This window comes from Perca fluviatilis, chromosome 13 (assembly GCF_010015445.1).
Source record: "Perca fluviatilis chromosome 13, GENO_Pfluv_1.0, whole genome shotgun sequence".
In the NCBI taxonomy this organism is placed as follows: Eukaryota; Metazoa; Chordata; class Actinopteri; order Perciformes; family Percidae; genus Perca; species Perca fluviatilis.
The window spans coordinates 26099697-26121423 of record NC_053124.1 but is presented as its reverse complement, the minus strand read 5'-3'; the positions used below and the strand labels follow the sequence as shown (position 1 = coordinate 26121423).

General features: G+C 40.0%; 1 protein-coding gene across 1 annotated transcript in view; it reads right to left on the bottom strand.

Annotated features, from left to right (window-relative positions):
* The window catches only part of LOC120571987 (fibrocystin-L-like), a 50351-nt gene that overhangs the window by 12236 nt on the left and 16388 nt on the right, over nucleotides 1-21727 (bottom strand). The window contains exons 33-59 of the mRNA XM_039821164.1: nucleotides 21571-21713; nucleotides 21184-21288; nucleotides 20680-20863; nucleotides 20067-20269; nucleotides 19628-19833; nucleotides 17399-18371; nucleotides 16852-17100; nucleotides 16394-16543; nucleotides 15395-15569; nucleotides 13959-14115; nucleotides 13677-13833; nucleotides 13155-13364; nucleotides 11929-12058; nucleotides 11352-11593; nucleotides 10664-10800; nucleotides 9487-10516; nucleotides 8929-9108; nucleotides 6807-6928; nucleotides 6531-6690; nucleotides 5825-6023; nucleotides 4763-4851; nucleotides 4207-4370; nucleotides 3363-3492; nucleotides 2275-2393; nucleotides 1943-2072; nucleotides 1639-1812; nucleotides 1099-1202 (exon numbers count right to left, since the gene is read on the bottom strand). Of these exons, the coding sequence (XP_039677098.1) occupies nucleotides 1099-1202; nucleotides 1639-1812; nucleotides 1943-2072; nucleotides 2275-2393; nucleotides 3363-3492; nucleotides 4207-4370; nucleotides 4763-4851; nucleotides 5825-6023; nucleotides 6531-6690; nucleotides 6807-6928; nucleotides 8929-9108; nucleotides 9487-10516; nucleotides 10664-10800; nucleotides 11352-11593; nucleotides 11929-12058; nucleotides 13155-13364; nucleotides 13677-13833; nucleotides 13959-14115; nucleotides 15395-15569; nucleotides 16394-16543; nucleotides 16852-17100; nucleotides 17399-18371; nucleotides 19628-19833; nucleotides 20067-20269; nucleotides 20680-20863; nucleotides 21184-21288; nucleotides 21571-21713 (6022 nt within the window). The remainder of the gene's footprint in view (nucleotides 1-1098; nucleotides 1203-1638; nucleotides 1813-1942; nucleotides 2073-2274; nucleotides 2394-3362; nucleotides 3493-4206; nucleotides 4371-4762; nucleotides 4852-5824; nucleotides 6024-6530; nucleotides 6691-6806; nucleotides 6929-8928; nucleotides 9109-9486; nucleotides 10517-10663; nucleotides 10801-11351; nucleotides 11594-11928; nucleotides 12059-13154; nucleotides 13365-13676; nucleotides 13834-13958; nucleotides 14116-15394; nucleotides 15570-16393; nucleotides 16544-16851; nucleotides 17101-17398; nucleotides 18372-19627; nucleotides 19834-20066; nucleotides 20270-20679; nucleotides 20864-21183; nucleotides 21289-21570; nucleotides 21714-21727) is intronic.

Genomic DNA, 21727 nt, shown 5'->3' with positions numbered 1-21727 from the left:
CAGAGTGGTCATGTGAACTCCTGCTGAATGTTACAGATAAAATATATTAGCTTTCCAGCTCTGTGATCCAGTTACATGATATAGAAGAAATGTTTAGTTTGAGTCATTATTTCTTTATAGATTCTTTCATTGTTCTGACATAAAACAGAGCTTCCCCCAGAAAAGTGTTTTTTTTTGACTAGGGACCCAGCTGGGGCAAGTCACAGACTGATGGCAGCATTAATGTAGAGCCCAATAGTTTCTTTGATAACAGAATCATGGAAGGAATCGCGAAATTGATAATTAAAAAGACAGATTAAGACAATTAAGACAGATTCCATAGGGCCCTACATTAAAGGTGCTGTAGGTAGGATTGCGAAGATCCAGGAATTAGCCAAAAATTTGAACATTGACAAATTCTCAGTCCCTCCCCCCCTTTCTGCTAAAGCCCAAAACGGTCTCCTAAGCCCCTCCGCCCACAAGGGAGAATGAATGCGTGTGCATGAGCAGTGATTGACACGCAGCTAGACAACCACTCCCCTGGCCCTGATTGGTGCATCTGAACAGGGAGCTGTGGATTTTTGCAAATCGCAAGTAGGTGGTGCCAGAGGAGCCAGAATTTTTTTTAAATTACCTGCTTCATGTAGTTCTACTGGAACATAAGGTCAGTTTCAGCAAATATGACAGAAAGTTAGTTTTATAAGTCTTACCAATCCCACCTTTAAGTCAGTGCTAAAAAGAGAGAGAAACGGGAAATTTGAAAATACGACTACCTCAGTAGTTTTCAACTGAGCCGCCCTACTGTAACCATAGCTTAAAAAACATCTTAAAAATACAGTACAAAAAATATTCCCTGTGGCTTAGGCCTGGTGGGGGGCAACTTGGGCTCGGTGGGTCACAAGGCTTGCAATACACTGGGGGGGACACTGTAAAACTTCATACTCTTACTTTTCTAAAGTATTATTACTAAAGTATTTTTTTATTAAAACTTAAAAATCCATAGTTTTTGAGAACCATAAGAGGACATATTTAATTTTTTTTTTAAATGCATGTAGTCCCGTAGTCCTTAGGTCTTAATGTGTGTGTGTTGAGTGTGTGTGTGTGTGTGTGTTGCTGTACCTCTCCCAGGTTGAGGAATGCCACAGAGTAACGAGGGTCGGTGTAGTCGGTCCAGCCACCCTGACCAGAGCGGAAGAACTCCACGTTCCTGATCTGAGCCTTGCCTTTAGGAATAAATATCAAACATGGTTAATGTGTTTAAATAGAAATGAAGGCAAAACCATACCAAGGCTGAGCATGAAGTACTTCTATGCACTTCATATTGCTGGAGTAATAAGGACAATTAGGAATAGTAAAACTATCAAATAATTAATAACTTCATTCTTAATTTGGGGGACAATATAATCAGTGAGAACATGGCTGATGATTTATGGCTACTACATGTATTTTATATAAAACAATTAATAAAATATCAATGTGTCCAGCTCGAAATCTAACTGCAGACACTTCTGTAAGTAGGACATTAGCCACTTTAAACTGTCTTGAGAGGCACAAAGGTCTGGAACTCCTGTTTAGTAATTATGTTACAGATAATAAATCCAATAAATAGTTAACACACTATCCTATTAGAATAGAAATCACATTTAATACTCTACCTACCTTTATATACGATTCCGGCCCACGAGTAGGTGCCCACCAAAAGTCTGGCTCCGAACGACTCCGTAATCATATCTGGATACTCCTGACCGATGATCTTAATGTTTCTGGTCACGAGACCAACATCAGCCGCCAGAGTGTAGGAGAATGATGTACCAGAGACGGAGTGAGTCTCACCTGAAGAGAGAGAGAGAGAGAGAGAGAGAGAGAGAGAGAGAGAGAGAGGTCAGTCTGATCCTAATGTTAATTGAACATCATTCTGCAGCTCTGAAGATAGTTGCTGTATCTTTAGAGATGTTGAACTGACCAATGTGAGTGTAGGTCAAAGGCTGGTTCAGGGTCAGATTACGGCCATCTGCTGACACGGTGGTGATCTGACGTTTTTCTGTCTCCAACGCGTTGTAGCTGGTGGTGGAGATGACGACCTCGTCTCCAACCTGCACAAACAACAAACACACAAGCAGACATGGAAACACATGGCTGAATACTAGCTTTGGCAGTGGTCAGACTATTGGATTTTATTCAAAATTGAGTAACTTAACCACATAAAAAAGTATTGTTTGATTACGTCTGCTTTAAAAAAACTTTACATTTCAAAACACAAACACAGAGTTAAAAGTAAGAAGAAACCACGCTGACCTGCCAGTCCATAGACTGCGACAGGATCAGAGTGTTGGATCCAGCGTCAGCAGTGGCAGCCAGTTTGGTGTGGTAAACGTTGTGAGGTTGTCCGTAGAGCTCCAGCGTACCAAACACACCTGTGGTACAACAAAATACACACTGAGTCAGTTCTGAAACATATGGCACCATACAGACCATCCTTCTGGCTGGGGTTTTCCCATAGACTGTATAACAGTCTATGGGTTTTCCTTTATTTTATGTAATAATGTCCCTTCTTTATGAGTGACACAAAAGACAATTATATTTATTTGATGTGATACATTGTACATTCACAACTGAACATCAACAGTTCAATCGGTTCAAATGGAGCACAGTTACAGCATTTTGTTTTTTTAAATGATCACATCTGACGAGTTTATAATTAAAATTGTAACTTTATTAAGGTATTCATTTATAAAACCAAAATATGCTAACTTATCATGAATAAAATAATAATCTAAAAGTTTTTTTATGATATATTTAAAGTTTTTGGGTAGGAGATTTAGACTTGAAGTAATCCAGTAGTAGTACATATATTATTATTATTATTATTATTATACTCTGGAGTTATTATTAGTTGTTGTGTTAAAAAAACCTCTTTTATAATGTATCTATTTATTTTATTTGGTCTTTTTTTCTTCTTCTTTCCCTTCTCCCTCTCATTTGCTTTAATTATATTTTCTTCACATCATTTTTTTATGTTGACATGTGTATATGTGTATATATATATATATATATATATATATACATATATATATATACACATTTTTTTAATTCCTTTTGCCTTTATGGTAAATCTGAAATATGTATTTGATGTAAACCTGTACTACTTTTCCTGATTAGTTTTTAAAACAGAAGTAAAAACATGTACATATATATATATATATATGTACATATATACAGTTTATACACACACAATAATGCAGGATATTCTACATCATATAGTTAAATTATTAAATGCTGTTGGTCGCCATATGTGGAAAATGTATTTAAAAAATGCACTTCACAGTTTCATTAAATTACAGTAGCAAATATTTCATCTATAAGTTCAGGGAAAGTTTTCTTACCCAGGACTTTGGATCCCTGGTTGGGTCCGTTAGGCAGAAGCCAGTCAGGCGTGCGGTGGTTCCCTCTCAGTTTGATGTGCAGCTGACCTCTGAATGGTTCGTCAGCCCGTCCTGCGATCAGCCTGCCGCCCTGAAACAGCAGGAGATGCAAACAGCACTCACTGAACATACTGCACTGAACCAGGCATCAACTCTCTGCTCTTACTTACATTATCTATTTCATTCTATCGATTTCGGTGGAACTTCAGGGGAATTTAACAAAGTTATGGACTTTTACTCAAGTACGACCATTTTGAGGTACTTGTACTTTAATTGAGTATTTCCATTTTATTTCTATTTTGTATTTCGACTCTACATATTGGAGGCAAATATTAAAATGAAAATTTGCTCCACCTTTACTAGCTGCAACATTAAAGTGATAAACACACTATTGCATCAATAGTTATAATCCAGTAATATAAGATGCATTATTCTGAATACTTCTTCCACCACTGATTGATTTAGTTTGATGTTGTTGACACTTGAGTTTTTCTATGTTCTGTCATGTTCAACTGTTACTGCTGATACCACCCACTTAGATCTGTATCTAATACCAGTCCACAGAGCCTTCTGTTGTTGCTGGTGGGGACATAAACTGACTTTTAACAACACAAAAAGCTGTTTTGCCACACACTCCTGAAATAAATTTTGAAGATAAAGAACTTCATAACCACTTTCTTCTTCACTTTTATGCAGCATTAAGAATAAAACACTCAAAACTAAAAAAAATGCATGAAACAGATTTATTTTTATAGTGATAATCTAGATAATCATTATGGTGAGAGGGATAAGTGATCACACTGACCTGGATGGAGATGTAGACGGCGTCTACCACCACAGTTCTGTATTCAGGAGCAGCCTGAGCCTGTCTGGAGAACGAGCTGTTCATGTTGTCGGGGATTTCAAGAACTCCAATGACCGTCAGCTTGTTGAGGGGAGGAGTGTTGATGTCCAAAACAACCCACTCCACTGTGGTTTGACGTGGATACAAAAGTATTATATACGCATGCATGCATGCATGCATACATGCATACATGCATGCATACATACATACATACACATATACATACATACACATATACATACATACATATACATATATACATATATATACATATATATCATATATATATATATATATATATATATATATATATATATATATATATATATATATATATATATACATACACAGTTGTACCAAACCCTAACAGTTTACTACCATAAGATCTGGTACACACCAAATCTTTGGCTGTTATTGTGAATTTAAAAACAATACTGTCAACATAATGTACATTTCTACATTAGTTGTCATTTTCTTTTGCTTTATTTAATTATGTATGTGTTCTTCTAGACATTACCTGCTGGGATGACCACATCAGAGCCCTCTGTTGGTACAGCAAAGTTATTTTCAGCTGAACTGTTCCAGAAAGAGGCATCAGACCACAGACTAGAGAGAACCACACAAAACAAAGAACTTTTTAGCATTAGTCAACATAAAAAATAATATATTTTCAGTCTTGCTTCTACATTAGGGTATTATGATTATACTAAGTAAGATTTTAAAAGCAGGACTTTAACTTGTACGCCTAACCGTATTTTTAGATTATTGTATAAGAAATACAGTAAGTGATAGACATAAATGAGCTGAACACTTCTTCTTCTGTCTGTCTTTCTTCCTGGTATGGCATGAATAACATCTTGTAGAAGGGGTTAAGCGTATGCTGGGGCCATTATTGGAGCCATTACTTAGTTTTTTATTTTGTTTATATACCACGCTGGTGACATTAAGGCATATGAAGTTTTATGTTTGATCACTGGGTGAAGCATTCAATTCAATTCAATTTTATTTATAGTGTCAAATCACAACAGGAGTTATCTCAGGACACTTTACAGATAGGTAGGTCTAGATAACACCATGATATACAAAGACCCAACAATTTCCCACAAGCAAGAATTTGGTGCAACAGTGGCGAGGTAAAACTTCCTTTTAACAGGCAGAAACCTCGGACAGACCCATACTCACTACATGCTTGGTGGGCAGCTATCCAACACTGTCGTTTGGGACACAGAGACACTGATACAGATATACAGGAATATAATTATAATAATTATAGCAGTTGGCATGATGCGCCTTGACACTTATCCATAGCCGGAGGTACAAAGTTGGCAAAGTGGAAAGCATACAGCTTTTCACCGTGTTAATGGCTCGTCAGTGATATTTTTTTATTAGTGTTTAGTTGGAAAACAGAATGAAACCTACCTAAAATGATATGGACAAACTGAAATATACCTGTGCTACGTGGTGAGCAAGCACCGTCATAAAATAAATGGGTCACCGCACTGAAAGATATTTAATGTAAGGACATTGTTTTATTGGCAGCCCAAAACATGCGTCAAAGCAAGTTCTCCCTGTGTCTTACCGCTTTGGCCTAACGTAGGTCTGGTTAAAAGTCTCAGTGAAGTTGCCAGGCAGGTGAGTGGGTAAGGGGGGGAGTGTGGCTGGAGGTGGTTCGATGCAGTTGGGGTAGAAGCAGCGGTAGACCACCAAGTTCACCGCGATGTCCATCATGGAGGGGTCAATGCTGCCAAGACGCGTGCGCTGGCTCGTCTTCCCAGATACTGCAGACACAACAAACAACTCAATCACTGAATGTTTTGCTGAATGTTCTTGTGTGATTTAGTCGTAAATAATCTTAAGGACAAACTATGAACTCCAGTTTGAGGTCATCATGAATCTAATGGCTTACTGTGATTTAAGATGTGGATTTAGACTGATAACAATGACATTGCTCATAAAAATAAGAGCAATATTTTTGGGGGTTGTCAACAGATTTCAGAACTGTTTCCACTTTTTAAAAGACACTGATTATGTTATAGGTACAATAACAAAGTCATAATTTTTTTTAAACCATTTTTTGGTCTTTAAAATGTAAAAACTGTTTAGGGGCAATATCTTGTTTTGTCTGACCCACAGTTCAAAAACCCATTAATAAAAAAACGGCAATCCTCACATTTGAGAAGTTACAATAAGTCAAAGTTTGGCTTTTTTCCTTAATAAACGACTAAAATGATTAATCACTGAAATTAACATGAAAATCAATATATCCATATTAAAGTATGTCTAACCGATGTAGGAGAGGTTGTTGGAGGTCTTGTTGAAGTACCAGTCTCCATTCGTGTTGTTGCTGAAGCTCAGCGGTGTCGATGAGCCGCTCCTCCAATCGATGATATGGAATTTGTCTGGACTCTGGGCGAAGTTGTGGTTGATGATCACATATTGATCGGACTGTGTCAGGGGGAAAAAGTACAAGCAGAAAATTTGTTTGAGGCTTGATGAACATTTATATAGTACTGTCCTAATATTTTGCTTATATCAAATCAAGCGGCGGACCTTTCACGTACCTTGAAGCCGTAGAACACGGCATAATAATAGATGTAGGTGATTTGATCCATATTGTAAAAGTTCCAGTTGTAGATTTGTTTAGAGGGCAGCAAGGCTATTCTCAGGCCAATCACACTGGCGCCTTTAATAGTGAGATAAAAACAACTTACACTCTTATATTACAGCAGGTACATTTACTTGGTAATGCTTTACTTTAACCCCTCATTTAACTTTTTATAAGACCAGACAAGGCAGGCAAATATATATTTGTACTAAGGATCAGATAAGATATTGTGTCTCTAAATAGTAGTTTCCAATACAAATTGTCTGTAATAATAAAATCTGTAAAGACGTTTTCTCTAAATGAGTACTTCAGTAGCACTTGCCTACACCAGACTTTGCAGTTTGATTTGTCGAGTGATAATACGAGATAGCCAAAATTCTCTTTGCAAAAATCTTTGACTCTATTATGTCAACAAAATTAAACACAAATTTTGTACCTGTCTTAATCGAATGTTCAGATTTCTGTTCTGGAAATGTATGTAAATTAGTTCACATTTCATAGACAATGAGTATTTGCATATCTAAACATAACATGTCAGAAAATGTGTAATACAAAAAACTATTGTCTTAATGTAAGAACTCAACTGGGGAAGTTTCATGGTGATATCTATTAGTTAAAACCTTCACCCTTATTCCTTGCCTTAGTAGGCTATGTTTTTTCCCCCCCACACTTTTAATCAACTTTTAAGTTGTACATAAATACAAGAACATTTATAAGTGTTTATTCATGTACAGTATTTGTCAAAAATAACAACTTCTACTTCAGTCTGCTCACAAGTACATTATAGGGTTATAAACCATAAGTTAAATGTTTACGCACTTCTTACAAATACTAAATAGTGGGGGTTAAAGTGACTATATGTAACTTTTAGTGTTTCTGTAACTCAGTTTTTTATATAATGACCTTAAGTGACCTGAAACAGCAAACAAGTCTAACAGTGAAAATAACACTATTTTTACATAGTTTTTATTAGTGCCGTTGCTCGGGTTCGATTTTTCCCGTGTAGTCACAGAATGATTTACGGCAGGTAAAAGGTAAGACATGCGCTACAGTAACACATTCTGAAGGCTCACAGATTTTTTTTGTAACACCGGAAAAGCCTGTGTTAGCGTATCCAGCCAGGTAAAAGGTAGCAGAAGATTTCTTTTTATAGGCTAGGCGTAATTGTATTTTAATGTTATTTTAAAAGTTATCTGCTATAGTTATGCTTGATATTGGGGACCATCACAGAAAAGAAGGAAATCAAACGAAGAACAACTAAAAGCTAAAAGGGAAAGTGAAAGACGACGGGCAAAAAAGCGAATCAACTTCGGTTGGGCTTTAAACAGATTGAGACAATTACGGTACTGTAATTGATTCCAAACCCACCCCGATTTGGCCCTCAGGTATGTAATGTCTATTTCATTCATGAAATAACTTTGGATTGCGTGATTGTACGTCACAAGCCAAGATAACATTACTTTCCCTTTTGATTTAGTGCCCGTTTTTTATTTCTTTTCAGTCCGTGTTTGTGTTGGCCTATTATTTTCTTTCCTCTCGTCTCCCTGTATTTTTGTAAAGCGTCCGTGGGTTTCATGAAATGCGCTATATGAATCTAAGATATTATCAAGTTTGTTGCTACAACAACCTTTTAATGCTTTGGCCCGTGACACAGTGATAGTGATAACGTTACCCGGTTTAGCTCATGAGACATCCAAAGTAGGCTAAGTTACCGTATGCCACACTTGAAATGCAACGATGCATCTGTAACTTATTCCATTAAAAAAATTAATGATTTTCAGTCTGAGCACTCTTTTGTGTTAACATGATTTGGGGCAGCAATGACCACTATGGAAATAAGTTATACTAACTTCTTGTGCTTGTATCCTTTGTTATGATTCAATTTTAAGAACACATTGTTTTTGTTATATGCTATTTATAGTTTATTTTATTAAAGTTTCTGCAGTAGATTTCATGACAGAGATCTACACTGCACTCCCCACTAAGCACCAGTACAGGACAATAAAGATTACAGATAAGTTACTGTTTCTTCCACAAAAAACGGACATGTAAAAGCAGTAAGTAGTATGTTCTAATACCATGTGAGTTGGTTAACGTGACCAGAGAGGACGGTGATGAGTAGTAGATCCACAAACGATGGAAGTTGACGGTGTGGTCGCACACAGTGCCGGGGAAACCTACGCTCCACTCGGCACTCACGGAACAGTGAGCGGGGTCCAGCAAGGGGCTCGAAGGCACGACTGTGTGGTTGATGTTTCCTGAAAATAAGAAAACATGAGGGACTGATTAAATATATTAGTGGAATGTTATCCAACACAAAGTGTCTCCCGTGTCATTTCTGACCAAGGTGGGAAATCTGTAGCAGAAAAAGTAAACCCTCTCCTTGATTTCATGTTGTTTATGGAGAAGAAGAACCAGCAAATGAGTCAGGGGAAATGCAACGCTACCAAGCCATGGTAGTTACATTTTTCTAGAGGTGCACGTCAGGCTAGGGCGTAGGGTCCGGTGTACATTTGTGTCTCCATGAACCTACGCATGTAGCAACGGCGTAGATTTTACGCAGAAGTATAAATCAAGCTTAAGTGTGAAATATGTGCAATACATAAACAAATGAACAGTAAGAGACTAAAGAGTACCTGTGAGGGAGCCATCAGTGTCCACCAGCTGCACCTCATGCTCCCACCTGAAGCCAGCCTTGTTGGGTGAATTGAAGTACTGGATACCGCTAAACCTGACAGCCCAGCCACCACACTGATCCCCACACCTCCCATCGATTGAGGCTACCCCGATGGCTGCGCTTAAACTACTGTTGAAGTTGATGAACTTGGTGTTAAGGACACTCAGACCATCGTCCGGTGGCGCGATGATACCTCGTCGCGTGCTGTAGTCATTTCCAAGTCCGAGCTCGTCTACATAGGCCACAATGGTGCTGTTGGATATGGTCGCCCCTCCTTCCTCTCCGAAGTTGCTCACAGCCCACTGCATGATGTGCTTGGCTTCAATACCGGCTTTCTCATTGTTGACCATGAGGAAGCTGTTGAACTGCACGGCTCCACCATTGACCCACTCGGCACCTTTCTCACAGTTCCAGGTTGTGAGAGAGTGGAAGACAGCTGGCTCAGGGGTTTGGGAGTAGCAGGCTCCGTTCTTCACGGGGAAGAAGTCTGCGAAGATCCAAAGGCCAAACCAGCCCTGAGAGTGAACGGTGTTGTTGTAAAACTCACCGAGGGGAACCCGCTTCTGGCAGATGTTTTGGTCAAAGGAAGGGCCATCAGGGTGCTCGTGCATGCGGTACCAGAAGCCGAAGTGGGTGCCCCCTGCGGCAGCGTTGTGGCGGATGATGTTGTTGGGATTAGTGACCCAGTAGGCTGCAGGAGTGACGTCGTCGTTCAGCAGGCTGGTGCTTTGCTTGACAAACACAGCCAGGTTGTACTGCAGGATGTTCTGCGTCTCAATGCCGTCCTCGATGAAGAAGGCCCCACCCATGATGTCGTAGATAACGTTGTGCTCCACCAGCAGCCGGTGAGTGTTGTGAATGGTTACGGCCCTGTTGAAGGTCTGATGGATAGCACAACCTCGCACATATGACTTGTAGTTGATGTCTCCCATCAGATGCCAGTGGATGGGATAACGTCCCAGCCTGAAGGCCTGTCCTGCATGGAAGACCTAAAACATAAAGTTCATAATTTCAATTTGTGTAATAACACAATGCAAAAGGAAAAAACAGATTTAAAAAAACATGCGTAATCTGATCAATGTAATTATCTGTAAAGAATAAAAGACATTTTAGCAGAGAGAGTTTGAAGCATTCACCTCAACATATTCCAGTCTGCCGATTGCAAGATTCTCATTTGGTCTTGGTGCGTGGAACATGATGCAACCTCCGAACTGATCGCTGCCGACCTCCTCCCCAAACCGTCCTTGGAAACAGGTTTGGGTGGCGAATTCACCTGCAGCACAGGGACGGAAGGATGTTAAAGGTCCCATGACATGGTGCTCTTTGGATGCTTTGGTCCCCTAATACTGTATCTGAAGTCTCTTTCCCGAAATTCAGCCTTGGTGCAGAATTACAGCCACTAGAGCCAGTCCCACAATGAGCTTTGCTCAGAACGTGCCATTTCTGTGTCTGTAGCTATTAAGGTGGAGGGTGGGGGTGTGGCCTTGACCAACTGCCGCTTTGCTCGTTTGAAAGCCAATGATGTCTCTCTCTCATGGGTGGGCCAAATTCTCTGGTTTTCTTGGTTTTAGTCAACTGTGGCTCTGGGAAATTAGCAGGTTAATCGATAACAGCCTTGACCTAAAGACACTGCAGTAACACAACTTCAGGTTTTGTGAGGAAATTTTTTTTTTTTAAGTTCAACTGACAGATCAGTCTACAAAAACAAGAAATTCATCTTCAGTAGTAAACCTTTTTAAACCAACTGAAAAATATATAGAATGTATGTCAGTGAATCTGAAGTTGTTGTCAATTTATTAAATCAGAAATGTTAAAACACATTACCTGTGTTAAAGCCATCGGGGCAGGCTTCGATCTTGTCGTCCCATTCTTGGTTTTGGGAGCCTCGTACAACAATGTTCCTGGTGAGGACACCCACCTCAGCTCGGCCCTCAAACACCGTACCATCGGGCAGCGTGACGGTCACCCCGAGGTGAGTGTACTTGAGCGGTTCGGTCAGGGTTACATTCTTGCCATCAGCCGACACGGCGGCAATCCTCCTCACCTCGTTCTCTCTCTGGCTGTGCCTGGAAACAGAAATTAATCATTTTTACTTGCCACTCTATAAAGTTGTTAAATCACCCACAGTTTATAGCCTACTGATGTTATACTACTCAATATGCCCTCAAAATTGCAAGCAAGACAGTTTTCTTGACTTTTGACAATGACATTTCCACAGTGGCTGAACAGATATATACCATTCAAACCACATTTGAAACATTGATCTCCAACTCTGGTTTATTGGCATTTCTTTAAACCAATCACAATCATCTTGGGTGGCGCTAAGTGCTGGACGCAGGTACAGTGCCTCTGCAAAATAGCCTGATGCTAAGGCATACATGATTTTGAGATCTCACTGTACCTGTGGCCGGTGGAAGCGATGACAATTTCATCTCCAGCTTTCCATGTCACTGCCTTCATCAGAGTCAGTGTGACGGAGCCGCTGGTTGCCGTCTGGGCCAAGTGGGTCCAGGGGACAGGAATTGGAATACCTGGAGAAACAGGTGGTCAACAATTACTTGCACCTGAGGAGGACAGCTGAAGTGTCCCTAATAATAACATCCCTTTAGGACACAAGACTAAAATGACTCAGCTTAAGTGACATAATGACATGTAATCAGCTTTTTTTTTTTAAAGGTCCCATGACATGGTGCTCTTTTGATGCTTTTATATAGACCTTAGTGGTCCCCTAATACTGTATCTGAAGTCTCTTTTCTATAGACCTTAGTGGTCCCCTAATACTGTATCTCAAGTCTCTTTCCTGAAATTCAGCCTTGGTGCAGAATTACAGCCACTAGAGCCAGTCCTACAATGAGCTTTCCTTGGGATGTACCATTTCTTTGTCTTTAGCTATTGAGGAGGAGAGAGGGGGGGCAAGGTGGAGGGTGGGGGTGTGGCCTTGACTAACTGCCACTTTGCTCGTTTGAAAGTCATGATGTCTCTTTCTCTCATGGGCAGGCCAAATTCTCTGGGCGGTCAAAGCAGAGAAAGGGGAGGTAACCTTGCTCCTTATGACCTCATAAGGAGAAGATTCCAGATCGGCCCATCTGAGCTTTCATTTTCTCAAAGGCAGAGCAGGATACCCAGGGCTCGGTTTACACCTATCACCATTTCTAGCCACTGGGGGACCATAGGCAGGCTGGGGGGACGCATGTTAATGTTAAAAAACCTCATAAAGTGAAATTTTCATGCCATGGGACCTTTAAATATTTGAGTCACAACTATAGCAGTTTACTGTTGTTGACTATAATTCAGTGGTGGAAGAAGTATTCCGATCCTTTATTTACATGCAACAAAGTAAAAATACTAGTAAAACATAAGTTTTATCAGCAACATATACTTAAAGTAACAAAAGTACTTGATATCCCAAATGTCCCGTTTCATGGTGTTATTTAAATATGATTTATTATCACTGACGCATTAATGTGTAAGCAGTATTTTTGTTGTACTTTGTTGAGGTGCAGCTTATTTTATCGACACTTTAAATTTTGTTTGCCTATTTATTTATTAGACAGAGTCTTTATGCTAAGCTAAGCTAACTGCTTCTGGCATACAGATACGATGTGTCATGTTTGCTTGAGCTCATACCATGCAGGTCCAGCACTCCCTCTCTGACAGCCAGCGTCTTGGCTCCATAAACAGGAAGTTCAGGGGAGCGCAGGTGTCCATGAAGTGTGATGATGGCCTTGTGTTGGAATGGCGCCCCCTCCTGGCCGATCTGGAGCCGTCCACCGTCTGTGATCAGGATGTTTTCTGCCTGCAGCTCGATGTCCGCTTCATCAAACACCAACGTCCCTCCTGAGGAGAAAGAAACAGCAAATTGCAAACATGATAGAACGATAAATAGATAGATAGAAAAAACTATAAAATACTTATTAACAATATATAACACTAAATTCAGAAAATGCTTGTCATAAAAAATCAAAAACTTCTAGTCCTACAAAGTTTTAGTATATCTAAAATATATTTTTTTAACTTCTTACTAAGTCTTGAGTGACCAGAAGATGAGAAAAAAAGACAAACATGGGTAAATACAGAAAGGGAGACAAATCTGACATCATGATATCATTATAAATACAAACCCATGATAAAGTCATACAGTTTTTGTACCTTGAATGAGGAGCATTTTCAGCACAGGGGTGCTGGTGTCCAGCAGGATGGTCTGGCCTTCAGTGATGACGGCAAACGAGCCCTTCTCGGGTGGAGACAGACCTCCCCACGTGAACCTGGATGACCACACGTCAATGTAGAAGAAGTGTGCCTTATCCTGAAGAAAAAGACAAATACTAGGTTGAGACCAACATTTACTAAAATGATTTAGAATCAGTCTCATTAAATGTGAAACAGACAGGACACTGTGTAAGGTCAGGGGATCTGACTGTCCTCTCTTACCATCTTGGCGATGCCTCGGTTTCCGATGCTGACTCTGACTTTGGTTTCCTGAGACTGGTGCTGAGCGTTCGTCACACAGACGATGTGTGTGTTGTTGGTGGATTGAATGTCACACACAGATCCTGAGATGGTCACGTTGACTTCATTCATGTTGGTGCTGTAAGGTGGGAAAGTGAGTGACATTATTTACATACTGTTTATGTATATAATGAAATAGAATATATAAACGATGCAATACATGCATACTTTAACATGATATACCTTTTTTTATAATTTACTATAACACTGGTAAATCCCACATTTTATAACTTCATATAATTTAAAAAAGATCCACCAGCTAAAAAAAGAGACAGCAATGGGACCCCTTACTATATACTGTATAATGTATAAAATTTAGTTGCATATTAAAGTGGGCATAGAATAACGTGTAGGGTGGCCTAGAGCCTTTAGATTTACTTTTTTTTATGCCGCATACAATACTAAGCTATTCAAATAATTATTGACATATTCATATATTTATACATCATGTTTTATTGTTAAAATGTGGAACAGTGAATTTCTTAGGCTAACCTGTATCTGTAGATGGCTACCTTACCCAGGCCAGTAAGCCTATCATCAAAGTTGTGTAAATTAAAAAAACCTTATTATTAAAATTATTATTAAAGTATGTTGTATTCATGTTAATGTATATTTTAAGCTGCCCCCTGCAGCAACTCTGAGCAACCCCTAGGGGTTTCGGACCCCCCTGTTGAAGATCTCTTATATTAGATCAACGTAAGTACATTTCCAAGATAAAGCCTGACATCTGTGTGTTGTCATTCTTAAAATCCCTTCGCTTCAGGAAACAACAACAAACTTCGAACTAGCAAACCACACACTGAAAATGATTGGAAAAAGATTGGATTGTGCAAGGAAGGCCTACTTGGTTCTTTCGGTGAATGACTGTAAAGATTTACTAAGAATATGTTTAAGACAATTACTATCTAACTGTGACATTTTGGGACCACTTAGTTGGGATTGCTGTGGACGAAGTAAACACATATACAGTAAAAAAGTATATACGGTTGTCTGCTGTTCATTAGAATGTGCTGTTAATGACCAGTATGAGTCGTCCCATTTTGGGTGGGTAAATAAAACTGTACATTGAAGCTTTTTTCTCAGCGCTATTGATAATGAACACATGTTTGTGTGTAAAATGAAAGTTAATAAAAATAATTATTTATATATAAGTATTTTTTTCGTATATTGTTTAAGTTTGAAAAATCACTGAGTGCAAAAAGTACGACAACGTCTTTATATTACGGTAAACCCAATGAAAGCAAAGACGTCCCATGAAACAAAAGCGATTGTGTTGTGTTAATTGAGCATTTCATTCTTAACCAGTGATCCATAATCTGGTTGTGGCTCTCCAATGTGTCTCTCTTCCTTTACTGCACCTGAAACCGGAACCGGTGATTGTAAGCCGGGTGCCTCCAGCGGTGCCTCCTCTCCGTGGAGAAACATCCATGATCACCGGAGTCAATTGAGATTTGTAGGTGTAGCCATTTGATATGTTGACGGCATCCAGCTGGTTAATGACGTCAACCACGCAGCTCAGCACCGACAGAGTGCCTGACAGAGACAGACAGACAGAGACATGCAACAACAAAAGGACAGGAAGAATCAAGATCAGGCTCAGAGATAACAAACAGCTTTAGATGTCTTACCGTCCATGACAAGTTATTCTCTTATATGACATGCCTGACATTTTGGGGGCGTGATATCCCTATATGTGTTGTACCTCGTTGCTCTCAGAAGTTATAGTCATAACATTTCATTTTGGTTGCTTAACAGTCAGATAAACTGTTTAGAGCAGTGTTATTGAGTAAATCCAACTGAAAGGAAAGTAGAGGGACAAGTACAGTATGTAGGATTTTGTTAAGTGGAGAGGTACACGTCCCTTGATTATCAGTGGGGATGTACATTAAAGCACGTTTGGCTGCATAATCTTTTCTTAAAATCTTCTTTAGACATAATTTTTCTTTCTAAATAAATTATTCTTTCAGAATATTAAAAGGACATTACAAGCTCACTCTTTTTGTCATAAAGAAATGTTTAAATTGACAATAAAGTTTTTGAATCCCCCTGCTATTTTGGACAGAGGATGAGATTACACACACATTACAGAACATCGGATCAACAGGCCGACAGTTTGTTGCGTTTAATCGTCTTATTGCCAAGGAGGTTTTCAGTTTGGTTTGTCCGTTTGTTTGTTGGTTAGTCTGTTTGTCAGTTGGATCACAGAAAAATTCGACAAATGGGACCATAAAAGGAGCAAGTGAAAGCACCATTGGCCTTGGTTGAGGTATGCGTTCTCCGAGTGCCATTCTAGGTATTGTATTGTTTGGTTTGATCTGAGTGGATTATCCTGGTGAAATAAACTGAACTAAACTCACCATTGATGGATGGAGACTGGCAGTACAGACAGGTCGATGTGGACATTTCTCTGTGAACTTCACACTCCTCCCCGCAGATCCTCACAGTGGAGCTGTGTGGGTCGAACCCAGAACCCTGCACCAACAGCAGAGCGCCGCCACCATAACTGCCTGAATCACAGATGAGGTAGGAACAACTTATTCAGTAAGGTGATATTAAACTGGCATTGTGAGGCATTACACAGCAAATAATAAAATAATTACAAGGATGAAGATTAAACCCGCAATAGAGGAAGCCCCAGTAAAACATATTGCTTTACTGTGAAATATGTAAAAATGACAGGACGTCTCTACAAGGACAAATCTTTCTTTTTAAATTCTATTGAGGACTATCCTGTAAAGTGTACATCCTACATCATTTTAATCTATTTTATTTTCTCTCAAGCAGCTAACAAGAAAAAAGGTGTCTCTTTGTTTACCCTCATTGGGCTGCACGCTGCTCAGAGTCAGCTCATACGTGAACATGACACCTGACTGGGCGTGACCTTTGACCTGGTGATGCAGCATGACTGGGTACGCCCCCCCTGGGTTGTCTCCTGCAGTGCACTGAACCTGCGTGTTGGAGACGGCAGACACGACACACGGGACTTGGTTTATGGTGACGGAGATGTGCTGGGAGTCGTTGTCAAATCCTGAACCTGTCAGTGTGATGACTGCACCGCTCGGCCCTGTGGGAAATAAAGATTTAATGAGATTGTAAATTGAGATTGAATGTTATATGTACTTTTTATTCTATTTTTACTGCTCTGTTCTGTCTGATAAAAAGCAACTGTTGTCAGAGTGATGTTGCCTGTAAAATGGTTAACACAAATTTAACTGTCAGACTTTGTGCTCTCAAAAATTTTATAGTTTTCCAAAGTTGATTAAAGAATCGAACAAATGCCATCCCAAATAAGCTAACAAACTTTCCTCCTGACCAATAGTCTTGTGTTACTATAACTACATGATATTGAGGAGCATAATTACCAGTGGGGGGGCTGATGGAGCTGATGACAGGAGTGTGGGCTGCAGAGTAGGTGAAGTTGAGAGGAGGATACTGCACCGAAAAGACCTGGATGTTAGCGGTCACCAGCCCCTCAGTGTGAGGAGGCGTCAGGCAACGAAGCCGCCCCGGCGTCACCTCCTGAATCTGGCAGGGTCTGCCACCGACCATCACGCTGGTGTTCCCTGGAGCGAAGCCGTTTCCAGTGAAGACAAGAGAGGTTCCTCCTGCCAGGCTGCCCACATCTGGGTGGAGGGCAGCCTGGGCACGACTGTTCAGGGTGACAGAACCGGACGCAAGGCCTTTGCTTCTCACAATTACTTTGACTGGGTGGTCGCCCGCAGGCAGAGCGTTTACGCTCAGCGTAATGTTGTCATCAGTCACGGCGATGACTTCCAGCTCTGAGGTGCTGGCAAAGACTGCCACGTCATCCACACTGCTGCCAAACCCTGAGCCAGAGATGGTGACAGTGGTTAGGTTGCTGATGCTGCCGGGGGAAATACTGGAGACCGTGGGAGTGACGGAGGAGGAGTACTCGAAGGAGCAGTTTGAATGACAGGAGCTTTGGATCTTGCCCATGTAGAAGACGACATCACCATCGTGTGGCTGAGAAGGAGAGGTGTCACAGGTAACCCAAGTGTAACTGACTGACACGACGGAGCACGGCTCGCTGGCTACAGTCACTTGTCCTCCAGAGAAACCAGAGCCGTGGATGAGGAGCCGCGTGTGGCCGGTGGGGCTGCCGATAGGAGGCGAGACCGAGTCGACCACAGGCAGAACCACAAAACGGCGGCCGAGCTCGTCTGGTACGGCGATGATGGCGCTGCCGAGGTTGTTGACTCGGACGGCTACGGGGAGAGCAACACCGATGGGTAGTTCGCTTTCCGGGCTGAGCTGGCATTTGATCTCAGAGTAAGAGCTGTTGAACACCTGACAGGGCTGATCTCCCACTGTCACCTACAGGACACAGAGACACCAGTGTCAGTCACAACAAGCTCTGTACAGCTGTCCACTTTTTTAATTCAGTGACTCAACTCAAGGCTGAGAAAAACACAGTTTAGCATCAGATACTGACAACACAATAATGAAGCATTTGGAGTAGAAATATATTATAAGTAATTTTTCTACAGTCTGAAAAAAACCCACTTGTTATCTGCAGAGAACAGAAAAGTGTGTTTGTTTAGGTCAATTACAACCAGTGTTTTAACAACTGAATGTATATATTGCTGTAAAGGTCTTATTGTTTTCCTTACTTTTTGTTTAGATAAATATAGTCATCAGACTAATTATCCTGCAAGTTTGTCAAAAACAGACATATTGATCCAAATCAAGCCATTCATATTTTTAAAAGCTGAAGTTTGTCTTTTGATTTAATGCACAGATAGCCTTGCATTGCCAGACCTATCTCCACAGTGCTGCGAAGGAAGGTCTGGCAACAGGAGTATCAACTTTTTGATAGGAGAAAAAACATTCAGGGGTTGTTTGCATTTCTTTAAACCAATCACAATCGTCTTGGGCGGCGCTAAGCTCCAGACGCAGCGACCGTGTCTTCACAAAATGGTCTCGGGAAGGAACTTGTTTAGGTGGAACATTTGCACCCCACAAAAGAAAATGCAACATACAATATTAAATTAAGTTAGCGGTTAACAAAATACAGTCACGTGAGCTATTTGAATTTGCTCTTACCAGTGTATTGCCGTGTGTATTTTGTCCATAGCAAATCCCCACCAATCGGTCCCAAAACGTCCCAGTTAGAGAGTAAATGCCATAAACGTATTCTTTGTAAATCTTTACAATAATTCCCAGAACGAACCAAGCAGACCTGCCTTGTTGCACGATCTAAATTCTTTAAAACTTTAATACTTATAATAATAATACCAATAATAATAAGAAATGTTATTTGTAGAGCACTTTTCATTGAGAAATCAATCCCAAAGTGCTACAAATACATTATAGTTGGTTTGTACCGAACATCACTACTTTATGTGGTCTGCAGCAGGATATCTCAGTGGAGGGTTAGTGGTGCAAAAGTATACAAAAGATATCAATTAATAACAGGTGCTCATATAACATATTTTAAGTTTGTATTAACAACTAAAGAAGAAAGTACCTGAAGTTACTGTAAAGTTCTGTCACTGGCCAAAGAATTTTAACATTTCAATACATTTTTAATTTAAGTCCATTTAGATATGAGCCATAAAAACGCAGCTAACCTCATTAGCGCAGGCAGTGTCGCTGAAGCCATTTCCCTGAATGTGGATGATCTGGTGGTATGATCCCTGGTTGGGAGAGATGGAGTGGACTGTGGGGGTGGAGCAGGCCATGACGCTGAAGGAAAGGCCGTCTGAGGTCTCGTTGGTCTGAGGGCAGTGTGGGGAGGCGACGCACTGTGGGGCTGCTGTGGAGACAGGATGTAAACCTGAAGGGAAGACAGGGAAATCAATTGATCAGTTGCAATTTGGAATTGTCTTTATTTTGACTAGGATCTCAATTAGATTCTACTGGATGTTGAGTTTAAAAATATCAATAGATAAATATATATAATTCACCTGATTTGATTTAATTTCTCTTAAACACGTCAAATAATATAAGTAATAACACCTGTACTTGAGCTGCAGGCTCAGAGCATCCTATCCACATCTTTACATTTACCTGTCATGTGTCTGGCCTCCATGCCTCCCACGCTGACAGAGACTTTGCTGCTAATCTCCTCCCGAGCCACGACTTTCACGACTCCCTGCAGCAGTCTGACGTTGGCATCATCTACGTAGCCACTGCTGTAGTAATACAAAACACCAGATGCAGTAATATGCACGTATCGAAACCCCGGTGAGCAAAAAAAAAAAAAAAAAAAAAAAAAAAAAAAAAAAAAAAAAAAAAAAAATTAAAAAAATAAAATAAAAAAATCATATTTTAAAAAAATTAAAAAATAAAAATTTTTTTTAAAAAAAAAAAAAAAAACAACAAAACAATTTTTTTTTTTTTTTTTTTTTTTTTTTTTTTTTTTTTTTTTTTTTTTTTTTCTTTTTACAATATTACTTTATCCTTGAATTAATTAAATGAAAAGATGATGAAAGAACATACCAACACAAACCTGCATAACAAAATAAAGCGTCCCTGGCACTAAACATCACAAATTGATGATATCTAACAGAGTAAAACTTTTTCAGGATGGATTTTTTTTTTCTTAGCTCAACAATAATGAGGGTTCCTTATATGAGCGTTCCTTATCATTTCTGTTGAGGACTAGTGACTCATTATTCTACCTTTGGGTGTCTTGGTCTCTCCGCTGTTGAATGGTCCTTCGTGGGTGGTGCTGCCCGGGCTGGAAACACTGAAGACCCGGTACCTGACTATCTGGAAGGCTGGTGCCTCCCAACGCCACACAACCGTGTCTCCAACAAACACCGGAAGTGAGGCAGGGCTCCATGCAAACCCCTCTCCATAAGCTGGTACACACAGACAAATGTAAAGTTAGTCTGGAAGTTAGAATAACACACAAAGATTTCACTGTCTGAGTTTAAGCAACATGTCATTGAAATACCTTTCAAATCATATTCCAAATGGCTAGTTACGGTATGTAAAAATGGAAGTTAAACTGTTTTTTTATACTTTGTTTTTGAAACAGTTTCTAGGTGCAGTCACATTTAATCTACAGGTAACAGCTTATTTGCTTGCAGCAGTTTTCATTAACTAAATCCTCTTTCTGTTCTGTATTTTGGCCTACTCAGATTTAATCTGACACCTTCAGACAGGATTGTAAACCTACTGCGGTCGAATCCCTGATTGGTGACGACGTGGGTCTTCTGGTCTGACTGCATAACACACTGCAGTTCATTCTCTGAGGCGGCCATCACTTCACACTGAACTCCTCCTGTCACATCACAAACAACGTAAATCATGGATGAGAATATATACAAAACCTGAAGCAGTTGCATTATAGTACTTCTTTTTTTATTATATATTTGCACGTAGTTGCATCACTGTAGATTACAACCAGCTAGTAGCCCTACTAGTTGCTCCCTCAACCATTATTTTGATATCCAATTAGTATTAATCATTGTATGTTAAACACAACAAGTTTGAATGGTTGTTGGCAGAGATTGTTGCTGTGGTAATAAGTCTATTTGAAATTGCTGGGTCTCATATTGCTTACCAAAGGAGACTTTGTTGTCAGAGGTGTTGTTGCTGAAACCAGATCCAGAAACAGTCAGCCTGGTTCCTCCCATCAAGGAGCCGAGCAGTGGGGAGATGCTGTAGACTTCCAGGATGTATTCAATGGTGGCGTTTACACCGTTGCTGTGAAACGAACA